This window comes from Heptranchias perlo, unplaced genomic scaffold, assembly GCF_035084215.1.
Source record: "Heptranchias perlo isolate sHepPer1 unplaced genomic scaffold, sHepPer1.hap1 HAP1_SCAFFOLD_122, whole genome shotgun sequence".
NCBI classification, from domain to species: Eukaryota; Metazoa; Chordata; class Chondrichthyes; order Hexanchiformes; family Hexanchidae; genus Heptranchias; species Heptranchias perlo.
Genome location: NW_027138451.1, coordinates 1,196,333 through 1,224,214, shown reverse-complemented (window position 1 = coordinate 1,224,214; position 27,882 = coordinate 1,196,333). Strand labels below are relative to the sequence as shown.

The 27,882-nt window shown below is 43.0% G+C and overlaps 1 protein-coding gene across 1 annotated transcript; it reads right to left on the bottom strand.

The window, feature by feature from the left end:
* Nucleotides 1–60: 60 nt before the first annotated feature.
* LOC137308164 (probable G-protein coupled receptor 139) lies at nt 61–23,403 on the bottom strand. The gene is made up of 3 exons (XM_067977047.1): nt 23,306–23,403; nt 16,763–16,917; nt 61–971 (listed from the first exon to the last, which is right to left on the bottom strand). Exons 1-3 carry the CDS (start codon nt 23,401–23,403, stop codon nt 61–63), a joined length of 1,164 nt encoding a protein of 387 aa, XP_067833148.1.
* Between the last annotated feature and the right edge of the window lie 4,479 nt (nt 23,404–27,882).

Genomic DNA, 27,882 nt, shown 5'->3' with positions numbered 1-27,882 from the left:
TCGAGGAGCACATGATGGGATATGGGACGGAATACAGTTCTAATACTGGGAATTCTGCCGCTATTGTCCTCGTTTAACTGATTTAAATATTAGTTTGAGAGGATATTTCAGCCCATTCTTCAGCTCCTCTCTGAATTTAGTCTGGGTCACTGCATAAATACACGTGTTTGTGCAGCAGCTCAAAAGCAGGAGCATGTAGCTGGTTTGATCCGCGATAAATGTCGGGTCATTGAAACCTGTGGAATAATAACGGTTTGTAATTTGCAATGATAGGAAAATTAAGACATACGTCATCCATAGCAGTATGAAATTGCCGGATATCGCAAACAGTATGATGATGGATTTTCTTCGGTTCTTCATCTCTGGATCATTTTGATTCGCATCACGCTTGCTGCCCCTAAGCCTCCTGCGGGCTCCATTGGCTGCTACAATGTTTGCGACAGTCATAGAATTGAGCAGCAGTACGAGTAGTATTGGGAGCAGTGGGGTCAAACAGCGGTGAATCCATGTAAATGCTACCCATGCAGCTGAAGTATAAAAGTCTGGTTTTACACCACAGTCCCAGGGTACGTTCTCCAATATAATGGACGGTTCAAATGCAAAGTACCAGGGGATGTTTTTTAAACAGAACAGCGGACACAACGTTCCTATAACCGCGGCTGCAGTTTTCTCGGTGCAATATTTAGTCCTCAGCTTCTGGTAACAAATGGTTACAAAACGATCAAAAGTGAAAGCGACTGTTAACCAGACAGAGATGTCTGAGACAGCATGGTTAAGGGCAGTTTGCAAAGAGCACACAGGGGTGAGGAACAGGAAGTTAGTCGGGAAATAATAATCCTTAATCCGAAACATTACCACGTCATTGATAATGACCAATAGATCCGCCACTGCCATGGCCACCAGGTAGCGAGTGACACATTTAGAGAGACCGCACTTTCTTCGGGACAGGATTACAATCGTCGTCACGTTAGCTGTAAAAAGGAAACAAACAGAAACAGTGAATCACGCTTCAGATTACAACAAAAGAGTAAATTTCACAGAATTTTGAGTGAAACATACAGTTTATTAGAGAATATGAGAGTGCTGAGTAAATAATGACAAATAAATATTCCCAGTATAGAGGAAGGAATGAATCAAAGACATTCTCTGTGAATTTACTCGGAACTACTCCCGCTCTGACGCCGTAGTTTCCCCAGAGGAGCAGTGTAAACCCGGCGCAGCACCAAGGATTGTTGATGCCATTGATGAACATTAGCCAAAACAAAGCGATAGCATTTGTTATAAATAATTCGGTTCAGTTGTAATTCGGCAGAGCAAATGATATAATGGAAAGATAACGTAAGAATATAGATTGCAGATAAGTAATAAATAGTCAACTATAAATTGGGAGATGATCGATCTGTGCGGAGCAATGAAAATGAAGCCAGCCCGAAATGGGGTCAATACAAAATGGGGACCACCAAGGGTGAGCTCAACGGGCTGGGTTTGGACCCGTGAGCAGGAGAGGGGAGTGGACCAGGTGGTGGTCGGAAATGGCTCGGAGTTGTCAGATTTTATTCTCAGACTGGAGGTTGTGACAAAAGATTGCAGCAAAACTCAGCGGCCAAACACCATCATACAAGGGGACTTGTTAGGTTTGAACTGGACCAAGTTGCATCAATTTCGTTTTACAACCCGCCAGGTGAACCGTTCACGTGGTCAACAGACTTTCACTCGCTGCAAAACCCATGTCTTGTCATAGACAACTTCAACAGTCCAACACCATCTGGGGAAACTCCAATAATGACCACAGGTGGCAAAGGGTGAGAAATGAATAGAAACAGACAACTTTATCTTGCTCTATTATCCCAAAGAACAAATGTACCTTGCAAAGTATATAATGCAACAAAAGGCACACTCCCGACCTCAGAGGGAGGTGATGGCAGCGATCCCGAGATCGCAGAATGGACCAGTGCAAGTGATAATAGAGGCTGCAGTTCAACCCGATCCCGAGATCGCAGAATAAATCAGTGCAGTGATAATAGAGGCTGCAGTTCAACCCGATCCCGAGATCGCAGAATAAATCAGTGCAGTGATAATAGAGGCTGTAGTTCAACCCGGTCCCCGGATCGCAGCCTGGACCAGTGCATTGATAATAGAGGCTGCAGTTCAACCCGAACCCCTGATCGCACTATAGGCCAGTGCAAGCGACAAGAGAGGCTGCACTTCCAACAAAGGAAAGAACGAACATAAGAAATAGGGATAGGAGTAGGCCATTCTGCCCCTCGAATCTCCTCCACCATTCAATCAGATCATGACTGATCTTCTACCTCAACTCCACTTTCCTACCGATACCCATATCGCTTGATCCCTCCAGAATTCTACAAATTCTTCGAACTCAACCTTAAATGTACTCAACAACTCAACATCCACAGCCCTCTGAGGTAGAGAATGCCAAACATTTACAACCCTCTGATTGAAGAAATTCCTCCTCATCTCAGTCCTAAATGACCGACCCCTTATCCTGGGACTATGCCACCTAGTTCTGGACTCTCCAGCCATGGGATAAAACCTCTCAGAATTTACTTTGTCAAGCGCCATCAGAATCTTATATTTTTCAATTAGACCACCTCTCATGCTTCTAAACTCCAGAGAGAATCGGCCCATTCAACTCAATTTCTCCTCAGAGGGTAACCCTCTCATCCTAGGAATCAATACAGTGAACCGTCGTTGCAACACCTTCAAGAATATCCTCCCTTAAATAAGGAGACCAAAACTGTACACATTTTTCCAGTTGACGTCTCACTAAAGCCCTGTACAATTCTAGTAAGGCTTACTTACTATTGCACTCCAAACCTCTTGCAATAAAGGCCAACCTGCCATTCTCCTTCCCGATTGGTTGCTGTGCCAGCATGTTAACTTTTTATGTTTCTTGTACGAGCACATCCAAAGCTTTCTGAACACGAACATTTCATAAATTCTCATCATTTAAATATGTTTTTCTATTCATCCTACCAAAGTGAATAACTTCACATTTCCCTTCATTATACTCCATCTGCCACCTTCTTGCCCAATCATTAGCCTGTCTCTATCCCTTTGCAGATTCTTGGTTTCCTCACAGCTTACTTTCCCACCTAGCTTCGCATCATCAGCAAACTTGGATACATTACACTCGGTGCCTTCATCTAAGTCATTAATATAGATTGTAAATAGCTGAGGCCCAAGCACAGATCGTTAGGGCACCGCACTAGTTACAGCCTGCCAACCTTTAAATGACCCGTTTATCCTCACTCTCAGTTTTCTGCGTTAACCGAACCTCTAGCTATGTTAATATATCACCCCCAACCCATGAGCCCTTACCTTGTGTAACAACCTTTGATATGGCACCCTATCGAATGCCTTTTGGAAATCAAAATGTATGACATCCAGTGGTTTCCCTTTATCTACCCTGCTAGTTACATCCTAAAAAAAGCACTAATAAATATGTCAATCACGATTTCCCTTTCATAATATCATGTTGACTCTGCCTCACGATTTTATTATTTTATAAATGCCCTGTTACCACTACCTTAATAATAGATTACAGCATTTTCCCAAACGACTGATGTCAGGCTAACTGCCTTATAGTTCAATGTTTTCTCTCTCCCTCCATTCTTGAAAAGCGGGGTTATATTTGCTGCCATCCAATCCGCTGAGATCGTTCCAGAATCTAGGGAATTTTGGAAGATCACAGCCAATCCATCTGCTATCTCTGCAGACACCTCTTGTAGAACGCTGGGATGTAAGCCATCAGGTCCAGGGAATTTATCGGTTTTTAGTCCCATGAGATTCTCCAGTACATACTTATAGAAGCTCTTGTCGTCCGTTTTTATATGTCTTGCTATTTGAATTTGATATTCTATTTTCTCCCTTTTTATCAATTTTTTGGTCATCTTAAGCAGGTTTCTAAAACTCTCCCAATCCCCAGGCTTACTACACTTCTTCGCAACACCATAGGCATCTTTTTGAATCTAATACTATCCTTAACTTCTTTAGTTAGCCACGGATGAATCACTTTTCCCGTGGAGTTTTTATTTCTCAATGGAACGTATTTTCGTTTGGAATGTTGAAATATTTTTTTCAATGTTTGCCATTGTTTATCTACTATCATTCCCATTAATCTAATTTCCAAGTCTACCTTTGCCAACTCGCTCCGAGACCGATGTAATTGGCTTTAGTTAAGTTTAAGACTCTCGTTTATGAATCAAGTACCTCACTCTCAAACTCAATATGAGTTTGTTGCCTATTCCGATCACTCGTCCCCAAGGGATCATTTTCTATGAGATTACTAATTAACCCTGTCACATTACACAGTAGAAGATCTAAAATAGCCTGTTCCCTGGTTGGTTCCATGACGTATTGTTCGAGGAAACTGTCTCGAATGCATTCCATGAACTCATCCTCCAGACTACCTTTGCCAATATGATTTGTCCAGTCTAAATGTAGATTAAAGTCCCCCACGATTTTTGCATTACCTTTGTTACAAGCTCCTATTATTTGTTGATTGATACACTGTCCAACGGTAAAGCTACAATGAGGAGGCCTATAATTTAAACCTACCAGTGTTTTCTGCTGCTTGATATTTCTTATTTCCATCCATACTGATTCTACTTCCTGTTCTTCTGAGCCAAGGTCATCTCTCTCCACTCTCCTTATGCCATCCTTCATTTTCACGGCTACATCCCCTTATTTTCGACTCTGCCTGCCTTTTCGGAACGTCGAGTTCCCTGGGATATTTAATTCCCAACCTTGGTCACCTTTCAACCATGTCTCTGTAATGGCCATTAGGTCAAACCCATTTATCTCTATGTGTGCAACTATTGTGTCGATCTTATTATTCGTGCATTCAGATAAAGAGCCTTTAATTTTAACTTTTTACAATTTTCTCTGCTTTGACCTTATTTTCTGATGCACTATTACCGTTAAACTCGCTGTTCCTTCCTTCCACACTCTGCTTATCTTTACACAAATCGCGACACTGCTGTTACCTTAACATTCATTAGATTTCTAAATTTCCCAACTATTGACCTCTCCCCCTCCTTTTTCAGTTTAAAGCCTTATCTGCAGCCCTCGTTAGTCGATTCGCCAGGACACTGGTCCCAGTCCAGTTTACGTGAAGCCCGTCCCAACCGAACAGCTCCCTCATTTCCCACTACTGTTGCCAGTGTCCCATCAATTGAAACCCCTGTCTCCCACAAAACTCTTTGAGCCACGCACTTAATTTTTTGATCTGTTTGTCCCGATGCCAGTTTTTACGTGGCTCAGGTAGTAATACAGAGATTATTGCCTTTGAGATTCTGCTTGTTAATTCAGACCCTAGCTGCTCAAACTGTCTCAGCAGAACCTCCTTCTTAGTTCTACCCAAGTCGTTGGTTCCTACATGGAACACGACAAATGAATCCTCCCCCTTATGCCCCAAGCTCGTCTCCAGCCGAGAGGAGATATCCATAACCCTGGCACAGGGCAGGCAACACAGCCAACAGGAATCTCGGTCGCGGGTGCAGAGAACAGTGTCTATCCACCTGAATGTACTATCACCTACCCCTACAACTACCACATTCCTTTTTAGTCCCCAGACTTGAATGGCTTCCTGTACCTCAGTGCCATGATCGGTTTGCACATCCTCGCTGCAGGTTTTTTTCTCATCCATACAGGTAACAAGTACCTCGTATCTGTTGGACAAGGTCAAGGGCTGAGTCTCCTCCATCACTACATCCTGGATACCCATAACGGCCTGCCTCGCAGGCACAGCCTCCTCTCCCTAACCACTGAATGAATCTAAACTACCACCTAATTTAAGGGGTGTGACTGCCTCCTGGATCAAATTGTCCAGTTAACTCTCCCCCTCCGGGATGCACTGCATTGTCGACAGTTCGGATTCCAGCTCAACAACTCTGAGCCGAAGTTCCTCGTGCTGGAGACACTTACCACAAATGTGGTTACATAAGTAGATACGAACATACGAATTAAGAGCAGGAGTAAGCCATTCGGCCCCTCGAAACTTCTCTGCCATTTGATAAAGTCATGGCTGATCTGATTGTGACCTCAGCCCTACTTTCCCGTCTACCTACTATAACATTGGACTCCCTTGTTAACCAGGAATATATCTAACTCAGCCTTAAAAACAATCAATGACCCTGCCTCTACCGCTCTCTGGGGAAGGGAGTTCCACAGACTCACAATGCTCTGAGAGAAAAAAAAACTCCTTATTTTTGAACAGTGTCCCCTCGTTCCAATATCTCCCAAAAGGTGAAACATCCTCACAGCATTCACCCCTTCATGTCCCCTCAGGATCTTATAAGTTTCAATAAGATCACCTCTCATTTTTCTAAGCTGCAATGTATACAGGGCCAACTTGTCCAACCTTTCATCATAAGATAACCCCTCATCCCAGGAATCAGTCGAGTGGAACTTCTCTGAACCGCCTCTGAAGCAATTATGTCCTTTCTGAAATAAGGAGACCAAAACTGCACACATTATTCCAGATGTGGTCTCACTAATGCCCTGTACAACTGTAGCCAAACATCTTTAGGTTTATTTTCCATTCCCCTTGTAATAAATGACAACATTCTATTTCCATTCCTAATTACTTGCTGTACCTGCATGGTAACTTTTTTGTCATTCATGTACCAGGACAATCAGGTTCCTCTGTGCCTCAGAGTACTCCAATCTCTCTCCATTTAAATAATCTACTGCTTTTCTATTACTCTTGCCAAAGTGGACAAGTTCACATTTTCCCACATTATACTCAATCTGTCAATTTTCTGCCCACTCACTTAACCTATCTATGTCCCTTTTCAGACTCCTTATGTGCTCTTCACAACTTACTTTCCTACCTAACTTTGCGTCATCAGCAAATTTAGCAAACATTTTCAGTCCCTTTATCCAACTCAGTGGCATGGATTGTAAATACTTGAGGCCCCAGCATTGCTCCCTGTGGCACTCCACTTGTTAAATATTGCCAAACTGAAAATGCACCATTTATGCCTAATCTATGTTACCTTTTAGCTAACCAACCCTTTATCGATGCTAATATGTTAACCCCTACACCATGAACTCTAACTTTCTGTAGCAGGCTTTGATATAGCACCTTGTCAAATGCCTTCTGGAAATCCAAGTACATCACATCCATATAATCCACTTGATCCACATTGCTTGTTACTTCCTCAAATAACTCTATTAAATTATTCAAACAGGTTTCCCTTTCACAAAGCCGTGTTGACTCTGCCTGATCGCATTGATATTTTCTAATTGCCATGCTATAATCTCCGAAACCATCCACAGGATGCACTGCAGCAACTCGCCAAGGCTTCTTTGCCAGCACCTCCCAAATCCGCGACTTCCAACACCTAGAAGGACATGGGCAGCAGGCACATGGGAAAAACACCACCTGCACGTTCCACTCCAAGTCACACACCATCCCGACTTGGAAATATATCGCCGTTCCTTCATCGTCGCTAGGTCAAAATCATGGAACTCCCTACCTAACAGCACCTTCACCACATGGACTGCAGAGGTACAAGAAGGCGGCTCACCACCACCTTCTCAAGGGCAGTTAGGGATGGGCAATAAATGCTGGCCTGGCCAGCGACGCCCACATCCCATGAACGAATTAAAAAAATAGATTCGAGCATTTCCCCTGTGACAGAGGTTAAGCTAACTGGCCTGTGGTTTCCTACTTTCTGTCTCCCTCCTTTCTTGAATTGAAGAGTTACATTCGCTATTTTCCAATCTGATGGGACCCTTCCAGGATCCAGGGAATATTGGAAAATTAATACAAATGCATCCACCATCTCTGAAGCCATTTCATTTGAGACCCTAGGATGAAGTCCATCAGAACCTGGGGACTTATCAGCTTTCACTTCTAATATTTTTTTCAGAACCCTTTCCCTCGTGATTACAAATGTATAAAGTTCCTGCCTCCCTTTCACCTCTAGATTCACAATTAATTCTGGCATCTTACTTGTGTCCTCCACAGTGGAGATGGACGCAAATGTCTGTTCAATTCATCCTCCATTTCCTTGTTCTCCATTGTTAATTCCACAGACTCACTCTCTGGAGGACCAAAGCGAACTTCACTTACTCGGTTCCTTTCTAAATACCTGTAGAAACTCTTGCTCTCTGTTTTTATATTTCAAGCTAGCTTTCACTCGTACTCTAATTTCTCCCTCCTTATTGTTCCTTGAGTCTGTCTTTGCTGTTTTTTATATTCTGTCCAATCTTCTGAGCTGCCAGTAATCTTCACGGAATTGTATGCTTTTTCCTTTAATTTGATACTATTTTTAACATTCGTAGTTGGCCACTGATGTTACGTCCTTCCCCTCGAATATTTCTTTCTCACTGGAATGTAATTTTGCTGAGTGTTATGAAATATCTCATTAAATGTCTGGGACGACATCTCTACTGACCTATCCCTTAACCTAATTTCCCAGTTCACTTTAGCAAGCTCTGTCTTCATGCCCACAGAATTGGCCTTATTTAAGTTTAAAACACGAGTCTTAGACCAACTCTTCTCTCCCTCTCACTGAATGTGAAATTCAACCATATTGTGATCACTGCTACCGAGAGGCTCCATTACAAAGATGTCATTAATTAATCATGTATCATTACTCATTACCAGGTCTAGAATAGCCTGCTCTCCGGTTGGGTCTGCAACGTGCTGCTCTAAGAAACTGTACGGAAAGCGCGCTATGAACATATCTTCCAGGCTACCTTTGCAAATCAGATTCTTCCAATCCATATTTCGATTCAAATCACCCTTGATTATCGCTGTTCCATTTTCACAAGCCCCCATTATTTACGAAAATAGGAACATGGGAACAGGAGTAGGCCATTTAGCCCCTCGTGCCTGCTGCGCCATTTGATAAGATCATGGCTGATCTGTGATCTAAATACATATACCTGCCTTTGGCCCATATCCCTTAACACCTTTGGTTGCCAAAAAGCTATCGTTCTCAGATTTAAATTTAGCAATTGAGCTCGTATCAACTGCCGTTTGTGGAAGAGAGTTCCAAACTTCTACCACCCAGACTTGTGTCCTCCACAGTGAAGATGGACGCAAAATGTCTGTTCAATTCATCCGCCATTTCCTTGTTCTCCATTGTTAATTCCCCAGACTCATTCTCTGGTGGACCAACGCTAACTTTACTTACTCGTTTACTTTTTAACTACCTGTAGAAACTCTTGCTATCTGTTTTTATATTTCTATCTAGCGTTCACTCGTATAATGACATAATTGTAATGGAGCCTCTCGTTCGCAGTGATCACAATATGGTTGAATTTCACATTCAGTTTGAGGGAGAGAAGAGTTGGTCTAAGACTAGTGTTTTCCAATCTCACTCCTGAAAGGTCTGGCTCTAATTTTTAGACTGTGCCCCCTACTCCTGGAATGCCCAACCAGCGGAAATAGTTTCACTCTGTCCACCCTATCTGTTCCCCTTAATATCTTATGAACTTCGATCAGATCACCTCTTAACCTTCGAAACTCTAGAGAATACAACCCCAATTTGTGTAATCTCTCCTCGTAACTTAACCCTTGAAGGCCGGGTATCATTCTAGTAAACCTACGCTGCACTCCCTCCAAGGCCAATATGTCGTTCAGAAGGTGTGGTTCCCAGAACTGCTCACAATACTCCAGGTGCGGTCTAACCAGGGTTTTTTTTATAGCTGCAGCATAACTTCTGCGCCCTTGTACTCTAGTCCTCTAGATATAAAGGCCAGCATTCCATTAGCCTTCTTGAATATTTTCTGCACCTGTTCATAACACTTCGATGATCTATGTACCTGAACCCCGAAGTCCCTTTAGACATCCACTGTTTTTAACTTTTCACCATTTAGAATGTACCCTGTTCGATCCTTTTTTGATCCAAAGTGGATGATCTCACATTTGTCTACATTGAATTCCATTTGCCACAGTTGTGCCCATTCATCTATTCTATCAATATCGCTTTGTAATTTTATGTTTTCATCTGCACTGCTTACAATGCCACCAATCTTTGTGTCATCGCAAACTTAGATATGAGACTTTCTATGCATTCATCTAAGTCGTTAATAAATATTGTGAATAATTGAGGCCCCAGGACAGATCCCAGCGGGACTCCACTAGTCACATCCTGCCAATGTGAGTACCTACCCATTATCCCTGCTCTCTGTCGCATTTCGCTCAGCCAACTTCCGAACCAAGTCCGTACTTTCCCCTCGATTCTGTGGGCTTCTATCTTAGCTAACAGTCTCTTATGTGGGACCTTATCAAATGCCTTCTGGAAGTTCATATAAATAACGTCCATTGACATTCCCCTGTCCACTACTTTCGTCACCTCTTCAAAAAATTCAATCAGATTTGTCAGGCACGGCCTACCTTTCACAAATCCATGCTGGCTCTCTTTGATTAATTGAAAATTCTCGAGGTGTTCAGTCACCCTATCCTTAATTATAGACTCCAGCATTTTCCCCACAACAGATGTTAAGCTAACTGGTCAAAAAATTCCCCGGTTTCCCTCTCTCTCCTATCTGAAAAGCAAAGCGATATGTTCAATTTTCCAATCTAGAGTACCAGATACTGAATCTAGAGAACTTTGAAAGAATATAGTTCGGGCATCTGCAATGTGCTCACCGACTTCCTTTAAAACCCTGGTCTGGAAACCATCTGCTCCTGGGGATTTGTCACTCTTTCATGCTGTTTTTTTCTTCATTACTGTGGCTTTACTTTTGTTAATTTTATCAAGTCCCTGTCCCCGATTCAATATTAGTTTCCTTGGGATTTCCGGCATGCTATCCTCTTTTTCTTCTGTAAATACTGACACAAAATAATTGTACAACATGTCCGCCATTTCCCCATTATCAATGACAATATCCTCACTTTCAGTTTTTAAGGGGCCAAAACTGCTCCTGACCACCCTCTTTTTCCTAATGTAACTATAAAAGTTCTTCGTATTGGTTTTGATGTCCCTTGCAAGTTTATTTTCATACTCCTTTTTTGTAGCTCATACTATCTGTTTTGTGACCATTTGTTGATCTTTGTATGTTTCCCATTCTCCAAGATCTGGGCCAGGTTTTGCCTTTTTGTATGCCCTTTCCTTATGTCTTATACTCTCCCTTACCTCTTTAGTTGTCCATGGGTGTTTTTTTTTTGGCAAGTAGAGTTCTTGCCGTTCAGTGGTATAAACCGATTCACGTTAAATGTTTCTTTAAACATTTCCCACTGATCATCAGTCGTTTTACCCATTAACAGATTTGCCCAGTTTACTGTGGACATTCTCTGTCTCATCCCATTGAAGTCGGCCTTACCCAAGTCGAGAATCTGAGCAGCTGATTCACTTTTTTCCCTTTCAAGCACTACATTGAACTCCATCACGTTACGAGCGCTATTGGATAGATGTTCACGCACAGTTAAGCCGTTAACTAAATCTGGTTCATTTCTTCCTGTATACCCTGTCCTACAGTGTAGTTACTGTTAAGGGTCTATAAACTACACCCACAAGTGACTTCTTGCCTTTACTCTTTCTTATCTCTACCCAAACTGGATCTACGTCTTGATCTTTAGACATGAGTTCATTTCTCTCTATTGTACTCTTGTCATCCTTAATTAACTGAGCTACCCCTCCACCATTACCTAGCTTCCTGTCCTTCCGAAGTGTGATGTAACCTTGAATATTCACGATCCTGGCTTTGTCATCTTGCAGCTATGTCTCTCTGATGACTTTCCGATCGTACATTTTTATTTCTACTTGAGCCATCAATTCATCCATTTTGTTACGAATGCTACGTGCATTCAGATACAAAGCCATTCTTGCTGCCTTTTTGCCACTTTTACAACCTCTAGTCTTAACTGCTGGCGCACTCTAAAGTTTGCATGCTCTGTCCGTTCCTGCCACTGTCTGATTATCATTTCCCTTCTTTTTACGTTGCTCTTTTGCCTTTTATTCTTTCATTAATTTATCACATCTTATCTGAGATCCCTCTGGTCTCCACAAACTCCACATGCTGCTCTTCCTTTCATTCCACAGAAATACAGTGTAATACAACACTTGTAAGTTACCCTCTATCAGTGTTAATATGAGCATTGACTATCTATCTGCAGATTCTGAATTCCGTTTCCCAACATATCTTCCACTATAACTGAATGTGAATTCAAAACCGTTCACTTTTATTGAACGACAGTTACAATCTGTTGGAGTTAAAGGCTAGGAAAAGAAAGTAACCAGAGAAAGTCAGCTCGGGAATATTAGCCAGAGATCCCTGTCGCTGCTACAGATTAACTGGAACCACTTCATAATCAAACAACATCCCACGGAGCGAATACTGCTCACATTCTCACTTGGAGCCGCATTACCCTGAAACATTCCATGTATAAAATAACAAGATATTTAGTTGTAGATTAAAAGAACATTATTAAATCAGCAATCATAGCGCACAAGAAAGATGGAGGAAAGGGAGGTGGTGATAGTGGCTGAATTTCTGACACTCACCAGAAATGAGCAGAATAATCACTTCCAGACAAACAGAGCAAGATACCAGACCCGCAAGAGCAGCAGTGATACAGTGAGACGCGGATTTATACAAACAGGAACAGGTTACAATGAATTACCGGGAACTCAAAGGGCAGCATGATTAACACAGCAAATAATTTGTACGTGTAAAGGTTTCAGTTACTCTGGAAATTGACATGCGATGAATGTAACTCTCATTTCAGAAATTATGACACCTGGTCCTCGATACGGGATATAACGCATTAAGAAGAGGAATAGGTCATTCAGCCCTTCGGGTCTGTTCCGCCATTGAATTAGATCAGGGCGAATTTGTACGAACTCCATTTACCCTCCTTTGCTCCATATCCCCTGATACTCTAACCCATCAATAATCTATCGATCTCAGTGTTCATTCCCAGATATCCAGAATCCTTACTGTGAAAAAGTGTTAACTTGTTTCAGTCAAAAATTGACGAGCTGCAATGTTAAATGTAATCACTTCTTCTGAACCCCACCATAGTAAATTGTTTCTCTGCATCTAACTGATCGAATCCCTTTATCATTTTAAACACCTTCATTAGATCATCCTTCAACCATTTAAACTCACGGGAACAAAACCACGCTTAATATTGAATCGGGACAGGGACTCAATAAAATTAACATAATTAAACCAACAGTAATGAAGAAAATAGTAGCACTAAAGAGAGACAAATCCACAGGACCAGATGGTTTTAAAGGAAGTAGGTGAGCACATTGCAGATGCCCCAACTATAATCTTTCAAAGTTCTCTAGATTCAGGAACTGTCCCTCTGGATTGGAAAACTGCACATGTCACTCCGCTTTTTAAGTAAGGAGATTGAGGGAAACCAGGGAATAATAGACCAGTAAGCCTAACATCTGTTGCGGGGAAAATGTTGCTGTCTATAATTAAGGATAGGTTGAGTGAACACCTCGTGAATTTTCAGTTATTCAGAAAGAGCCAGCATGCATTTGTGAAAGGTCGGTCGTGCCTGACAAACCTGATTGAATTTTTTGAAGAGGCGACTAAAGTAGTGGATAATGGGTAGGTACTCACATTGGCAGGATGTGACGAGTGGAGTCCCGCGGGGATCTGTCATGGGGCTTCAATTATTCATAATATTTCTTAACGACTTAGATGAAGGCATAGAAAATCTCATATCGAAGTTTGCCGATGACACAAAGTTTGGTGGCATTGTAAGCAGTGTAGATGAAAACATAAAATTACAAAGGGATATTGATGGATTAGGTGAATGGGCAAAATAGTGGCGAATTGAATTCAGTGTAGGCAAATGTGAGGTTATCCACTTTGAAACAAAAAAGGATAGAACAGGGTACTTTATAAATGGTAAAAAGTTAAAAACAGTGGCTGTCCAAAGGGATTTAGGGGTTCAGGTACATATATCATTGAAGTGTCATGAACAGGTGCAGAAAATAATCAATAAGGCTAATGGCCTACTCCTGTTCCTATGTTCCTATGTTATGCAACCCGGCTTCATAATTGAAAGTGTTAAGACCCGGTATCATTCTGGTAAATCTGTGCTGCTTCCCCTCCAAGGCCAATATATCATCCCTGAGATTCTGTGCCTAAATCTGAAAAAAAAGTACTCCAGAAGTGGTCTGACCAAGGCTCCTTACAACTGAAGTATCACTTCCACACTTTTCAATTAAACCCCCTTGCGATAAAAGCCAACATTCGATTAACATCGATCATCGACCCCGAATCTCTGTCTCCTTCCTCACAACCAATTACCGACCCATGTCACAAGTTTATCTCCAATTCTGGACGTTCGCATTTTTGCTCATAATCTCTTGAGCGAAAACTATCAAAAGCACGGAAATAATTGACATTGTCGGACAACTTGAGAATCTGGAGTTAGGTGTATGTAACCTTTCACGCTGGACTGAAGATATTCTCAGATAAAATTACACCAACTGACAGCACGTTCAATGAAGGCAACAGATTGGAGTCTTTGCTGGACATTACAAGTACATTATGATCTCAATGAATATATCACACAAGGAAGCTGGAGGAAAAGGCAGATTTGATATTCAATGAAATTCTGACATTGAGAGAAAAACACTAACACAAACGCTTCAGAACAAAACAACAATTTATTGGACAAATAACAAGAGCAGTGATGCAGTTAAACCTGATTCAGAAAGTAAGTAATTCTTCAGAATCAGTTACCGGGCACACCAAACACCACCTGGAGAACTGGAACACGGCGAACGGATATACAATCAATTAAACTTTATTTGTGTTTGAGAATTGATGGTGACTCTGGGTGCGGGACACCGAGCTACAACTGACCCTGTGAGTTGATATATTCAGAGAAACCCTTATTAATACAGGAGCGAATCTCCCAGTGGGATCAATAGGCTGCATTGACACTGAGATTGGTGACAGTCAGTGGGACAGTCAGGCAACTCACTTCACTCTGTTCTTACTGAGTGACATCATTGAATAGACTTTCTAGAGTTTTAAAATCAAACAGCGGAAATATTGGTGGATAATTCCGATTATATTTCTTTCCAAAAGAAAGGTGGAAGGTGGAAAGGTTTAATAGCACCCGGTGATGGGAATCCATTCGACTCAATATGAAATTTCCGTTTATCAACTGAAGCGGGAAATTTGAGTCCGTGGTGCAGAATGAGTTAAAAAAAAACAGCGGTTTCATAATCTGGACTTTGTCATACTAAACTGCAAATACGATTCGACAATCTAACATACACATAGATTACGGGGCGATAATATGGAAGTGTTTCAAATTATGCAAGGATGGGAGAAGGTCGATCGAAGCAGATTGTTTTCAAATGATGAGGGTGTCAAGAATAAGGCGCCAAAGATACAAGATTAAATATAACAAAATTAGAACAGAGAGCTAGAGAAACTTCTTCAAAGAGAGTTGGGAGGCGGTGAAATTCAGTTCCTGGGTTAGTGGTTGATGCAGAAACTATATTAAGATTTAAAGTAGATTGGAGAGGTGGATGGAGGAAGAGTGATGAAGGGATATGGGGACAGGTTGGGTAAATGTGATCAGAACTCTCTTCTAACTCTAAGGATCTGAGTGATATTAAAGGTGAATTTCTATCGAGCAGCGTTTTGACCGGGCGGACAGACTTGCTAAGAGTGCGGCAGGTGTACCAACCTGCAAATGAGTGATCTACCCAATAAAAGTATCCGGTTAGTATAAAGGGGCCATAACCCGGCATCTAATGGATGCGATGGGTAAATTACGGGTGTTGGAAGCTGAAACGGTTTCTCAAATCAGGTCAAACCCAGGACAGTTTCACGGAGCGCCGCTCCGCGGTTTCAATCGCTCTCCAGCTGCACTGGATTCCCAGTCTCACCTGTATCGTGACATCAAGGGTTGTGTCAGAAACCAGCTGCCTCCCACCGGCTAAAGGCAGCAAAATGACGGCCCGATCAGGCAAGAGGTGGCTGAGAACATGCTGGTATACGGTCATGGGAGAAGATCAGGGGGAGACTCTGTGTTCCGCGTGGAGCACAAACCCACCCTCGGAATGGATTGTGATCACCAGGAATAATAACAACACTTTGGTGAGAAAAGACCGAAAACAGTCGGAAAATTCTGATTAATGGGATTGAACAATTCCCAGTCCTGATTTTCCGGATTCACTGTTATATGTGCAGGTTTTAATCGGATATTAATAAGTGTTAGATCAGGGGAAGGAGGGGAGGAGAGGGAGTCTGTTATATGTCCAGGTATTGTACGGATATTACCGAATGTTAGATCAGGGGACGGAGGAGAGGAGAGGGATTCTGTTATATGTCCAGGTATTGAACGGATATTACCCGAGTGTTAGATTAGGGGAAGGAGGAGAGGTGAGGGAGTCTGTTATATGTCCAGGTTTTGAACGGATATTACCGAGTGTTAGATCAAGGGAAGGAGGAAAGGAGAGGGAGTCTGTTGGGAACACGGGAAACAACTTGAAATCCAAATACATCCATTGTATCACGCACCGCACGGATTCGCAGTTCAAAATACAACAGTTTGAAAGACATTTGATGAAGAAAATAAGCTGCAGCTTTTGATGGATATGAACAATAACATTATAATGTCAATAGAATGATCAGTCAAGGAACAAGATAGAGCAGGAAATACAGTCACTGAATTTCTGCCTTGATATAGCTTGGAAATAACACAGTAAAAATAAGGACATTTACCGTGAGAAGAGCCGTAATACGGTTAAATCCTGAATCATACATTTAGGAAATGAATATAATAACTTACCGGGGACTCCAATGGCTGCTATAATCGGATAGTAAATCATTACTGTCTGTATTACTGGCGGTAACAGGGTAAATGGATACGCGGTGAGTGGAACTCTCATTCTGTCTGAGAAGTGATGGGGACTCTTCACGCTGGACACACGGCTCCAACTGACTCTGTGATATGAGAGATTAAGAGAAAATCATTATTTATAATCCATGGAAACCTCCCGTGGGATCAGGGAACAGCAGCAGCATTGACATTACTTCCAGTCATTTGGGCAGCCCGCAATTCCCTTCACTGTAACGTGTGTGCTGCACTAATTAATTCCAAAAGATATTGCAAGTGTTTTGAAATGAAATAGCCCCAAGTTTGAAGTAACATTTTGTTCACATTTCTATTTAACAATATACTGTAAGCCGGACTCTGACTGCATCACTGAAACACGTTAAACAGAAGTAGGTTCAGTTTCCCTTCTGTTTTGTGACACGGTTCACTCCTGTCGCTGCACCAACTCAATACCAAGAATTCTCAAACATGCTTCAAGGGTTTGCACTGCTTCCCGCGATGAATACACGTGGTATCATACTGTCATCGTATGTTTCAGCACTGGGCGAAGCCATTCGGCCCATTGTTCCTGTGTCGGCTTCTTGAAAGAGCAATCAAATTATTCCAATTCCCCTGCTCTTTCCCCGTACCTCTCTTTATGTTTTCATTTCAAGTATTCATCCAATTCCCCTTTTGAAAGTTACTATTGAACCTGCTTCCACCACCCTTTCAAACACTGCATTTAAGACCATTAAAACTCGCTGTGCAAAAAAATGTTTCCTCATGTCGCCTCTGGCTCTTTTGCTGATCACCTTAATTCTGTCTCTCTGTGTCCTTCGGTTACCAACCCTTCCTACCAGCACTGTGGGAGAACCGTCACCACACGGATTGCAGCGGTTCAAGAAGGCGGCTCACCACCACCTTCTCGAGGGCAATTAGGGATGGGCAATAAATGCTGGCCTCGCCAGCGAAGCCCACATCCCGTGAACGAATTCAAAAAAAATCTCGACACAGAACTGAAATGCATCATCCCTAGTATATATTAAATCTCTTGTTATCCCTCTCTAAGAAATTGACATCCTTCCTAAATTGAAGGTGCCCAGAATTGAAAACAATATTCCAGTTGAGGCACAACGGGAGTTTTCTAAAAGTTTGGTATAACTTCCTTACTTTTGTACTCTATGCCTCTAATAATAAAGCCCAGGGTCACCGATGTTTTTTAATAGCCTTCTCAACTTGTCCTGCCACTTCCAAATATTTGTATATGTGCACCTCCAGCTCTGTCTGTCCCTACACCTCATTGAAATTGTACCATTGAGTTATTATTACCTTTCCTCCGCTCCGCTCAGGAGCCGAGCGGAGCGGAGCTGCGACCGAGCTAGAAGTGACGTCAGGAATCAGATCGGGACGCGACACAGGGGAGGCACCTGATTGGTGAGTAGGTTCAGGTGAGTATTTCCACTGATCAACAGGAACGAAAGTAAAAGGAAAGGGAAGGTCTGCAGGTCTTATAGTAGCGTTTATTTTTTAGTGAATGAAGGTCCCTAGTGTAGTTAACATTCTCTAAATTGAGAACAATTTAAAGGAGTAAACTCCTTAAAGGGAGTGGTAAGTAGTTTTTGTTTCCTTTTTTTTTCTCTTGACATTGGAGTTGTTCTTAAGCTAATTTAAGGGTTAAGTCATGGCAGGAGATCCCAGGGCCGTGTCATGTTCCTCTTGTGGGACGTGGGAATTCAGGGCTCCTTCCTGTATCCCTGATTCCTTCACCTGCGGGAAGTGTGTCCAGCTGCAGCTATTGTTTGACCGCTTGACGGCTCTGGAGCTGCGGATGGACTCACTTTGGAGCATCCGCGATGCTGAGAAAGTCGTGGATAGCACGTTCAGTGAGTTGGTCACACAGCAGATAAAAATTACTGAGGGAGATAGCGAATGTGTGACCAACAGACAGAGGAAGAGTAGGAAGGCAGTGCAGGGGTCCCCTGCGGTGATCTCCCTCCAAAACAGGTATACCGTTTTGGATACTGTTGGGGGAGATGGCTCACAAGGGGAAGGTGGCAGTGGCCAGGTTCATGGCACCGTGGCTGGCTCTGCTGCACAGGAGGGCAGGAAAAAGAGTGGCAGAGCTACAGTGATAGGGGACTCGATTGTAAGGGGAATAGACAGGCGTTTCTGCGGACGCAACCGAGACTCCAGGATGGTATGTTGCCTCCCTGGTGCAAGGGTCAAGGATGTCTCGGAGCGGCTGCAGGACATTCTGGAGGGGGAGGGTGAACAGCCAGTTGTCGTGGTGCATATAGGCACCAACGATATAGGTAAAAAACAGGATGAGGTCCTACAAGCTCAATTTAGGGAGTTAGGAGTTAAACGAAAGAGTAGGAGCTCAAAGTTAGTAATCTCAGGATTGCTACCAGTGCCACGGGTTAGTCAGAGTATGAATGACAGGATAGCTAAGATGAATACGTGGCTTGAGAGATGGTGCAAGAGGGAAGGATTCAAATTCCTGGGCCATTGGAACCGGTTCTGGGGGAGGTGGGACCAGTACAAATTGGACGGTCTGCATCTGGGCAGGACTGGAACCAATGTCCGAGGGGGAGTGTTTGCCAGTGCTGTTGGGGAGGGTTTAAACTAATGTGGCAGGGGAATGGGAACCGATGCAGGAAGTCAGTGGGAAATAAAGTGGTGACAGAAACAAAAGGCCTTAAGGGAGAGTGTACAGAACATGACCGGACAGATGGTCTGAGAAAGCAGGGCAAAGACCAAGGGAAGTCTAGATTAAACTGCATTTATTGCAATGCAAGAAGTCTGATGGGCAAGGCAGATGAACTCAGGGCATGGATGGGTACATGGGACTGGGATGTTATAGCTATTACTGAAACATGGCTAAGGGAGGGGCAGGACTGGCAGCTCAATGTTCCAGGGTACAGATGCTATAGGAAAGATAGAGCAGGAGGTAAGAGAGGAGGGGGAGTTGCGTTCTTGATTAGGGAGAACATCACGGCAGTAGTGAGAGGGGATATATCCGAGGGTTCGCCCACTGAGTCTACATGGGTAGAACTGAAAAATAAGAAGGGAGAGATCACTTTGATAGGATTGTACTACAGACCCCCAAATAGTCAACGGGAAATTGAGGAGCAAATATGTAAGGAGATTACAGACAGCTGCAAGAAAAATAGGGTGCTAATAGTAGGGGACTTTAACTTTCCCAACATTGACTGCGACAGCCATAGCATTAGGGGCTTGGATGGAGAAAAATTTGTTGAGTGTATTCAGGAGGAATTTCTCATTCAGTATGTGGATGGCCCGACTAGAGAGGGGGCAAAACTTGACCTCATCTTGGGAAATAAGGAAGGGCAGGTGACAGAAGTGTTAGTGAGGGATCACTTTGGGACCAGTGATCATAATTCCATTAGTTTTAAGATAGCTATGGAGAAGGATAGGTCTGGCCCAAAAGTTAAAATTCTAAATTGGGGAAAGGCCAATTTTGATGGTATCAGACAGGAACTTTCAGAAGTTGATTGGGAGAGTCTGTTGGCAGGCAAAGGGACGTCTGGTAAGTGGGAGGCTTTCAAAAGTGTGTTAACCAGGGTTCAGGGTAAGCACATTCCTTATAAAGTGAAGGGCAAGGCTGGTAGAAGTAGGGAACCTTGGATGACTCGGGAGATTGAGGCACGAGTCAAAAAGAAGAAGGAGGCATATGACATGCATAGGCAGCTGGGATCAAGTGGATCCCTTGAAGAGTATAGAGATTGCCGGAGTAGAGTTAAGAGAGAAATCAGGAGGGCAAAAAGGGGATATGAGATTGCTTTGGCAGATCAGGCAAAGGTGAATCCAAAGAGCTTCTACAAATACATAAAGGGCAAAAGGGTAACTAGGGAGAGAGTAGGGCCTCTTAAGGATCAACAAGGTCATCTATGTGCGGAACCACAAGAGATGGGTGAGATCCTGAATGAATATTTCACATCGGTATTTACGGTTGAGAAAGGCATGGATGTTAGGGAACTTGGGGAAATAAATAGTGACGTCTTGAGGAGTGTACATATTACAGAGAGGGAGGTGCTGGAAGTCTTAACGCGCATCAAGGTAGATAAATCTCCGGGACCTGACGAAATGTATCCCAGGACGTTATGGGAGGTTAGGGAGGAAATTGCGTGTCCCCTAGCAGAGATATTTGAATCATCCACCGCTACAGGTGAGGTGCCTGATGATTGGAGGGCAGCAAATGTTGTGCCTTTGTTTAAGAAGGGCGGCAGGGAAAAGCCTGGGAACTACAGACCGGTGAGCCTGACATCTGTAGTGGGTAAGTTGTTAGAGGGTATTCTGAGCGACAGGATCTACAGGCATTTGGAGAGGCAGTTACTAATTAGGAACAGTCAGCATGGTTTTGTGAGAGGAAAATCATGACTCACGAATTTGATTGAGTTTTTTGAAGGGGTCACCAAGAAGATAGATGAGGGCTGTGCAGTAGACGTGGTCTACATGGACTTCAGCAAAGCATTTGACAAGGTACCGCATGGTAGGTTGTTACATAAGGTTAAATCTCATGGGATCCAAGGTGAGGTAGCCAATTGGATACAAAATTGGCTTGACGACAGAAGACAGAGGGTGGTTGTCGAGGGTTGTTTTTCAAACTGGATGCCTGTGTCCAGCGGTGTGCCTCAGGGATCGGTGCTGGGTCCGCTGTTATTTGTTATTTATATTAATGATTTGGATGAGAATTTAGGAGGCATGGTTAGTAAGTTTGCAGATGACACCAAGATTGGTGGCATTGTGGACAGTGAAGAAGGTTATCTAGGATTGCAACGGGATCTTGATAAATTGGGCCAGTGGGCCGATGAATGGCAGATGGAGTTTAATTTAGATAAATGTGAGGTGATGCATTTTGGTAGATCGAATCGGGCCAGGACCTACTCCGTTAATGGTAGGGCGTTGGGGAGAGTTATAGAACAAAGAGATCTAGGAGTACAGATTCATAGCTCCTTGAAAGTGGAGTCACAGGTGGATAGGGTGGTGAAGAAGGCATTCGGCATGCTTGGTTTCATTGGTCAGAACATTGAATTCAGGAGTTGGGATGTCTTGTTGAAGTTGTACAGGGCAATGGTGAGGCCACACTTGGAGTACTGTGTACAGTTCTGGTCACCCTGTTATAGAAAGAATATTATTAAACTAGAAAGAGTGCAGAAAAGATTTACTAGGATGTTACCGGGACTTGATGGTTTGACTTCCAGGGAGAGGTTAGACAGACTGGGACATTTTTCCCTGGAGAGTAGGAGGTTAAGGGGTGATCTTAAAGAAGTCTATAAAATAATGAGGGGCATAGATAAGGTCGATAGTCAAAATCTTTTCCCAAAGGTAGGGGAGTCTATAACGAGGGGGCGTAGATTTAAGGTGAGAGGGGAGAGATACAAAAGGGTCCAGAGGGGCAATTTTTTCACTCAAAGGGTGGCGAGTGTCTGGAACGAGCTGCCAGAGGCAGTAGTGGAGGCGGGTACAATTTTGTCTTTTAAAAAGCATTTGGACAGTTACATGGGTAAGATGGGTATCGAGGGATAATGGCCAAGTGCAGGCAATTGGGACTAGCTTAGTGGTATAAACTGGGCGACATGGACATGTTGGGCCGAAGGGCCTGTTTCCATGTTGTAACTTCTCTGATTCTATGATTCTATGATTCCTACCAAAATGTATCCTCACACTTTTCTGTGCTAAATTTAATCTTCCACGTGCCTACCCATTTCACCAGTCTGTCTGTGTCCTCCTGAAGTCTGCTGCGATCCTTCACATTGTTTGCTAGATTTCCCTGTCAGATGCAAACTTTTAAATTATAACATCTATACCGATGACCAGGTCATTAATATGTATCAAATATAGCCGTGGTCCTAATACTGACCCCTGGGGAACACCACTGTATGCTTTTCACCTTTCTGAAAAGCAACCATTCACCACCACTTGATGCTTTCTGTCTCTCAGCCAATTTTGTATTCACGCTGCAACTGTCCCATTAATCCCACGGGATTTAATTTTGGTAATAAGTATATTATGTGTTACTTTATCAAATGCCCTTTGAAAGTCCATTTACACAACATCAACTGCACCACCCTCATCAACCCTCTCCACTATTTCATGAAAGAAATTAATCAAGTTCGTCAAACACGATTTTCCTTCAACAAATCCGTGCTGACTTTATCTTATTAACCTTTTCCAAGTGATAATTAAGTTTGTCCCAGATTATTGTCCCTAAAAGTTGCCCCACCGCCGACGTTAGGCTGCCTGGCCTGTAATTGCCTTCTTTTCCCCTTTTATAAACAGACGTGTGACAGATGTAAAGTATTCATTTAGTGCCTCAGCCATGCCGTCTGTCTCCACAAGAACATCTCCTTTTATTGTCCCTGACCACTCCCACCCTTCCTTTGACTTCTCTTTTACTATTTATAAGATTATAAGAGACTTTTGTCTTCCTTTTATGTGAGCCACTAATCTATTCGCACATTCTCTTTACCCCTCTTATTCCCTTTTTTGTACTTTCTGTATTCAGCCAAGTTCTCAACTGTTTTATGAACCTTCCATTTGTCATAAGCCTCCTTTTTCTGTTTCATTTTCGTCTCCGTATCATTAGTCATGCAGGGATCTCCGGCTTTCCATGCCCTTCCTTTCTACCTCTCAGTGATTTGTCCACTCCGTACCGGAATCCAACTCCTCCTTGACCTTTTCCAAAACTATTGTAAACCTAATGATATTATGATCACTGTTCGCCAAATTCTGCCCCACTGAAACATGCTCCGCCTGGCCAATTTCATTCCCCAGAACGAGACCCAGCATTGTTTCCTTACTCGTTGGGCAAGAAACACATTGTCCCATTAAGTTCTCTTGTACATATTTCAGGAACTCCTTCCCCACATTGCAATTTTCTCTTTTACTGTCCCATTCTATATTGGGATAATTGAATCCCCCATTATCACTACTCTATATTTCTTGCATCTTTCTGTAATTTGCCCGCAAATTTGCTCCTCTGTCTCCTTCCCACTATTTGGTGGCCTACAGTATACATCCAGTTGCGTAATAGCTTCTCTGTTGTATCTTAATTCTAACCAAATAGATTCTGTGTTTGACCTCTCTACTACATCATCCCTTTCCAGTGCTATAAGAGAATATTCGATCAATACTGCCCCTCTTATCTTCCCTTCCCTATCTTTCCTGAATGCCATGTGGCCAAGAATATTAAGCACGCAATCCTCCCCTTCTTTGAGCAAGTTTTCTGTTATTACCACTAGATCATAGAACCATTTGGCGACTTGAGCCTGCAGCTCACCAACCTGGTTTGCCACGTTACGTGCATTTAGGCATATGCACTCCAAACTCATCTTAGACTGCTTTGGATTTGCCCCTGTCTGATCCCTCCTATTTCTGAACTCTCTTTTACTCTAGTGTTTTTTGACCCTCCCAGTCCTCTGTGTACTTTGTTTCTCCTCTCTATTGTTTCCTTCTGGTGCTTATCCCGCTGCCAATTTAATTTAAACGCTCCCCCGCTGCACGAGTAAGCCTTCCCGCGAGGACATTGGTCCCAGCTCTATTGAGGTGCAACCCGTCCATTTTGAACAGATCCCTCCTGCCCCAGAACTGATCCCAATGCCCCAAGAATCTGAAGTCCTCCCTCTTGCACCATTTCTCCATCTGTTTGAATGTGGGCTCTCAGGCTCGTAATTGAATTAGGGATTTATGTATTTGGGACGGGAAGACATCGGGCTTTGCCCGAACACCTCAGGTGGAGTAATGTAAACATAGACAAGGGCTTGAAATAACCTCCGTTTCACTGACATTAAGAATCCTTAAAGGTTTCAGATGATGACAAAACTGACACCTTTCTGTTTGAAGAGCGCTACCCGAGGTATCGGGACCTGGACAATATTGGAATAGGTTGTGACAAGTATGAAGCAGAAGCTCGACTGAAATCCACATCCCCAGGATTCTGTGGGCTGCGGTGGGGTTTCCAGTTTCTGCTCCGTTCATTACATTCAATTATTATACATTCCAGAGAGTTTCACTTTGATGTTTCCTATGGTATTAAAATAGCTCACGCCTTGGACAATAGCAACATTAGGAACAGGAGTAGGCCATTCAACCCGTCGGGCCTGTTGTAACATTCAGTTAGATCATGGCTGATCTGCGCCTTAAATCCATTTTCCCACCTTTGCTCCGTATCCCTTGATACCCTAAACTAACAGAAATCTATGTATCTCAGTGTTGATAACTGCAATTGACCCGGAGTCTCCACAGCTTTTGGGAGAAAGAGTTCCAAATTTTCACTGACCTTCGTGCAAAAAAATGCTTCCTGATTTCGCTCCTGAATGGCCTCGAATTAATTTTAAGTTTATGTCCCCTTGTTCTTGATTTCCCCACCAAAGGAAATAATTTCTCCGCATCTACCCGATTGAATCGTTTTTCATTTTAAACACCTCGATCAGACCATCACTCGATCTCCTATACTCAAGTGATTACAGCTATATTTATGCAAAAAGCTCTCAAAACTAACCCTCTCAGCCCCGGTATCATTCTGGTGAATCTGCACTGCACCCGTTCCAAGGCCAAAATATCCTTTCTGAGGCGTTGTGCTGAACACAGTCCGCTGAATGGGCTGTGAACAAGGCTCAAAATAATTGATCCATCACTGCATCACATTTGTATTCCAGCCCCGTATCACAAGACTTTTTAATTGCTTTCTGCACCTGCCTTTCAATGATTTATGTGCTTGGACTCCCTCATCTCTGTGCTCCTCTACAATCCCTAGCTTCTAACCATTCAGAAAATTCGCCGATTTATGTGTCCAAAGTTGATGACCTCTCACTTGCCCACTTTGAACTCTATTTGCCATAGTTTTGTCCATTCTCTTAATCTGTCTATGCGCCTTTGCAACTTCCTGCTCCCTTTTTCACTTACTGTCCGTCCTCACTTAGTCACATCTGCAAACTTGGATATCCAACCCTGTATTCCTTCATCGCAGTCATTATAAATATGGTGGAGAGTTGAAGCCCCAGAACAGAACTCTGGGGAACATCACTGTCACATCCCGCCAATCAGAATACCTAAACTTTATCCCCACTCTCTGCCTCCTACATCCCAACTAATGTTCAACCCAAGTCAAATGGCTCGCTCCAATTCCGTGCCCTCTCATTTTGGCAAAAATAATTCTTTCACATTTTTAAATTTCCCGCGAGTTGAACATTACCAACCTCGCAAAACATTCCCTGCAGAAATTAAACACTCATTACAGGGCATGTGTTGAGTGCACAGCAAGAAACCCGCGATTTAACTATTAAACAGTGAGAATACACATATTAACACTGAGCGCCAGATCTGAATCGAACCCATTACCCCGAGGTTCAGGGACCCCCACCACACTCACACACTCTCACACATACACTGCGTTCATATTTAATACCAAATGAAAATCAGAAAATAGTAATCACGCCCAGTGGAATTAGAGAATGTTCGTATTGGAAAGAACAGGAAGAGACCATTCGGCCCGTCGGGGCCCGCAGTAAATTATGTTCGCTCTCTCTGCTCTGTGTTGCTCTCAGTATAGATTTTCAGTTCACCAATTTGTCTTTTCGTCTCTCTCTATTTTACGGACTGAGTGTGGAAGAGGTTCGGTTTGGCGGCTAATCATTTCGATCAATTATTTGAACATAGTTTATTTTGATTGTAAATTTCTCGGAGACCTAGCGGGAGTTCAGCTGTCAGTTTTCTGAAAGATTTATTTCGATTTCGGAAGCCGAAGGGCCAACTTGGTAAATGAAGAGATAATCAATTAAATGACCAACATCCACAAAGTGAAAGCAAGAGACAGAATGAAGTAAAGGCTTTAATGAACACTCTTCCGGGTTTTAGATCATTTGGTGATCGTGGTCTTATAAAGAAGGCATCTGATTTCGCTCTTTATCGTGATGTCATCACAAGATTGCAGGTTCCAGTCCTGCTGTGGGCGGTTTGCACACTGGTTGATAACGTGTTCTACATGGGCCTGAACTGTTTTACATCCGACCATTTCTAACAGTCCCAAAAGAGACTTGACGTAAATACATACATTCCTTGTCTTCCTGACTGTGCGATTTCAACATTGTCGATCTGGGTGCACGGGCAGGACATGTTGTACCGGTGACTTAATTTCCACTGTTTGGATTCAGAAAGAAGGGAATAAAACGGCTTTTGGAAGCTACCGGTGCATCGAGATGGGCGAAATCTTGAGGTGATGCTGATCTACTGCGCTCTGACCTATGATATAACTCGTTCCACGGACATTCCCAACAATTAATTCTCCTTCTGGATTAATTCGAATATGATGATGAGGAGGATTATTATCGTTATTTTCATTATATTCGTTACTGTTTATCATTATCCCCATTTCCTTGCACAATGTATTTAATTTGTGAGGATCTATTTTGCGTTGTTATTTGCCAAAGCTGCATTTCTGCCTGTCCCTTTGTCTGCACGTGCTGTATTCTCAACAGCACATTTCAAATACAAGGGGCTCAGAATGTCGAATGAAAACTCTTTCTCTAACATTAGGGAGTTGCTGTTTAGTATTAGAGCTGAGCGCAGGAATTGTAAGGGTCTGCTGCCCCTCAATTTCTCTGCCCGTCCAGTAAACCGGGTACATTGAGGTGGCGGTTTGTAGACCGAGACCAGCTTTTGTCACGGGCACTGATTTTCCATGAAATCTAGAATTCTCTCCCCGAAAAGGCTGTGGTCACTCCGTGAAATGAAAATATCAGTACTGAGATCGAGAGATTTTTGTTGGTTCAGGTTATCAGAGGGTGTCGAGAACAGACGGGTAAATGGAGCTGAGGTACAGATCAGCGAGGAACTAGTTGAATGATGGAACAGGCTCGAGCAGATGAATCGCTTCCATTTGTTCCTAAGGAGAGATCAGCCAAGATCTAATTGAATGGCTGAACGGACTCGATGGGCTGAATGGCCTCCTCCTGTGCTGCACCGAATATGATACTGTGATATCCCCGCGCTCCGGGCTCCTGCCCTCGGAGTGTTTGATGGGAAAGTTTAGAGGCAGCTTTGCTCTGTAACTAACCCGTGCTGTACCTGCC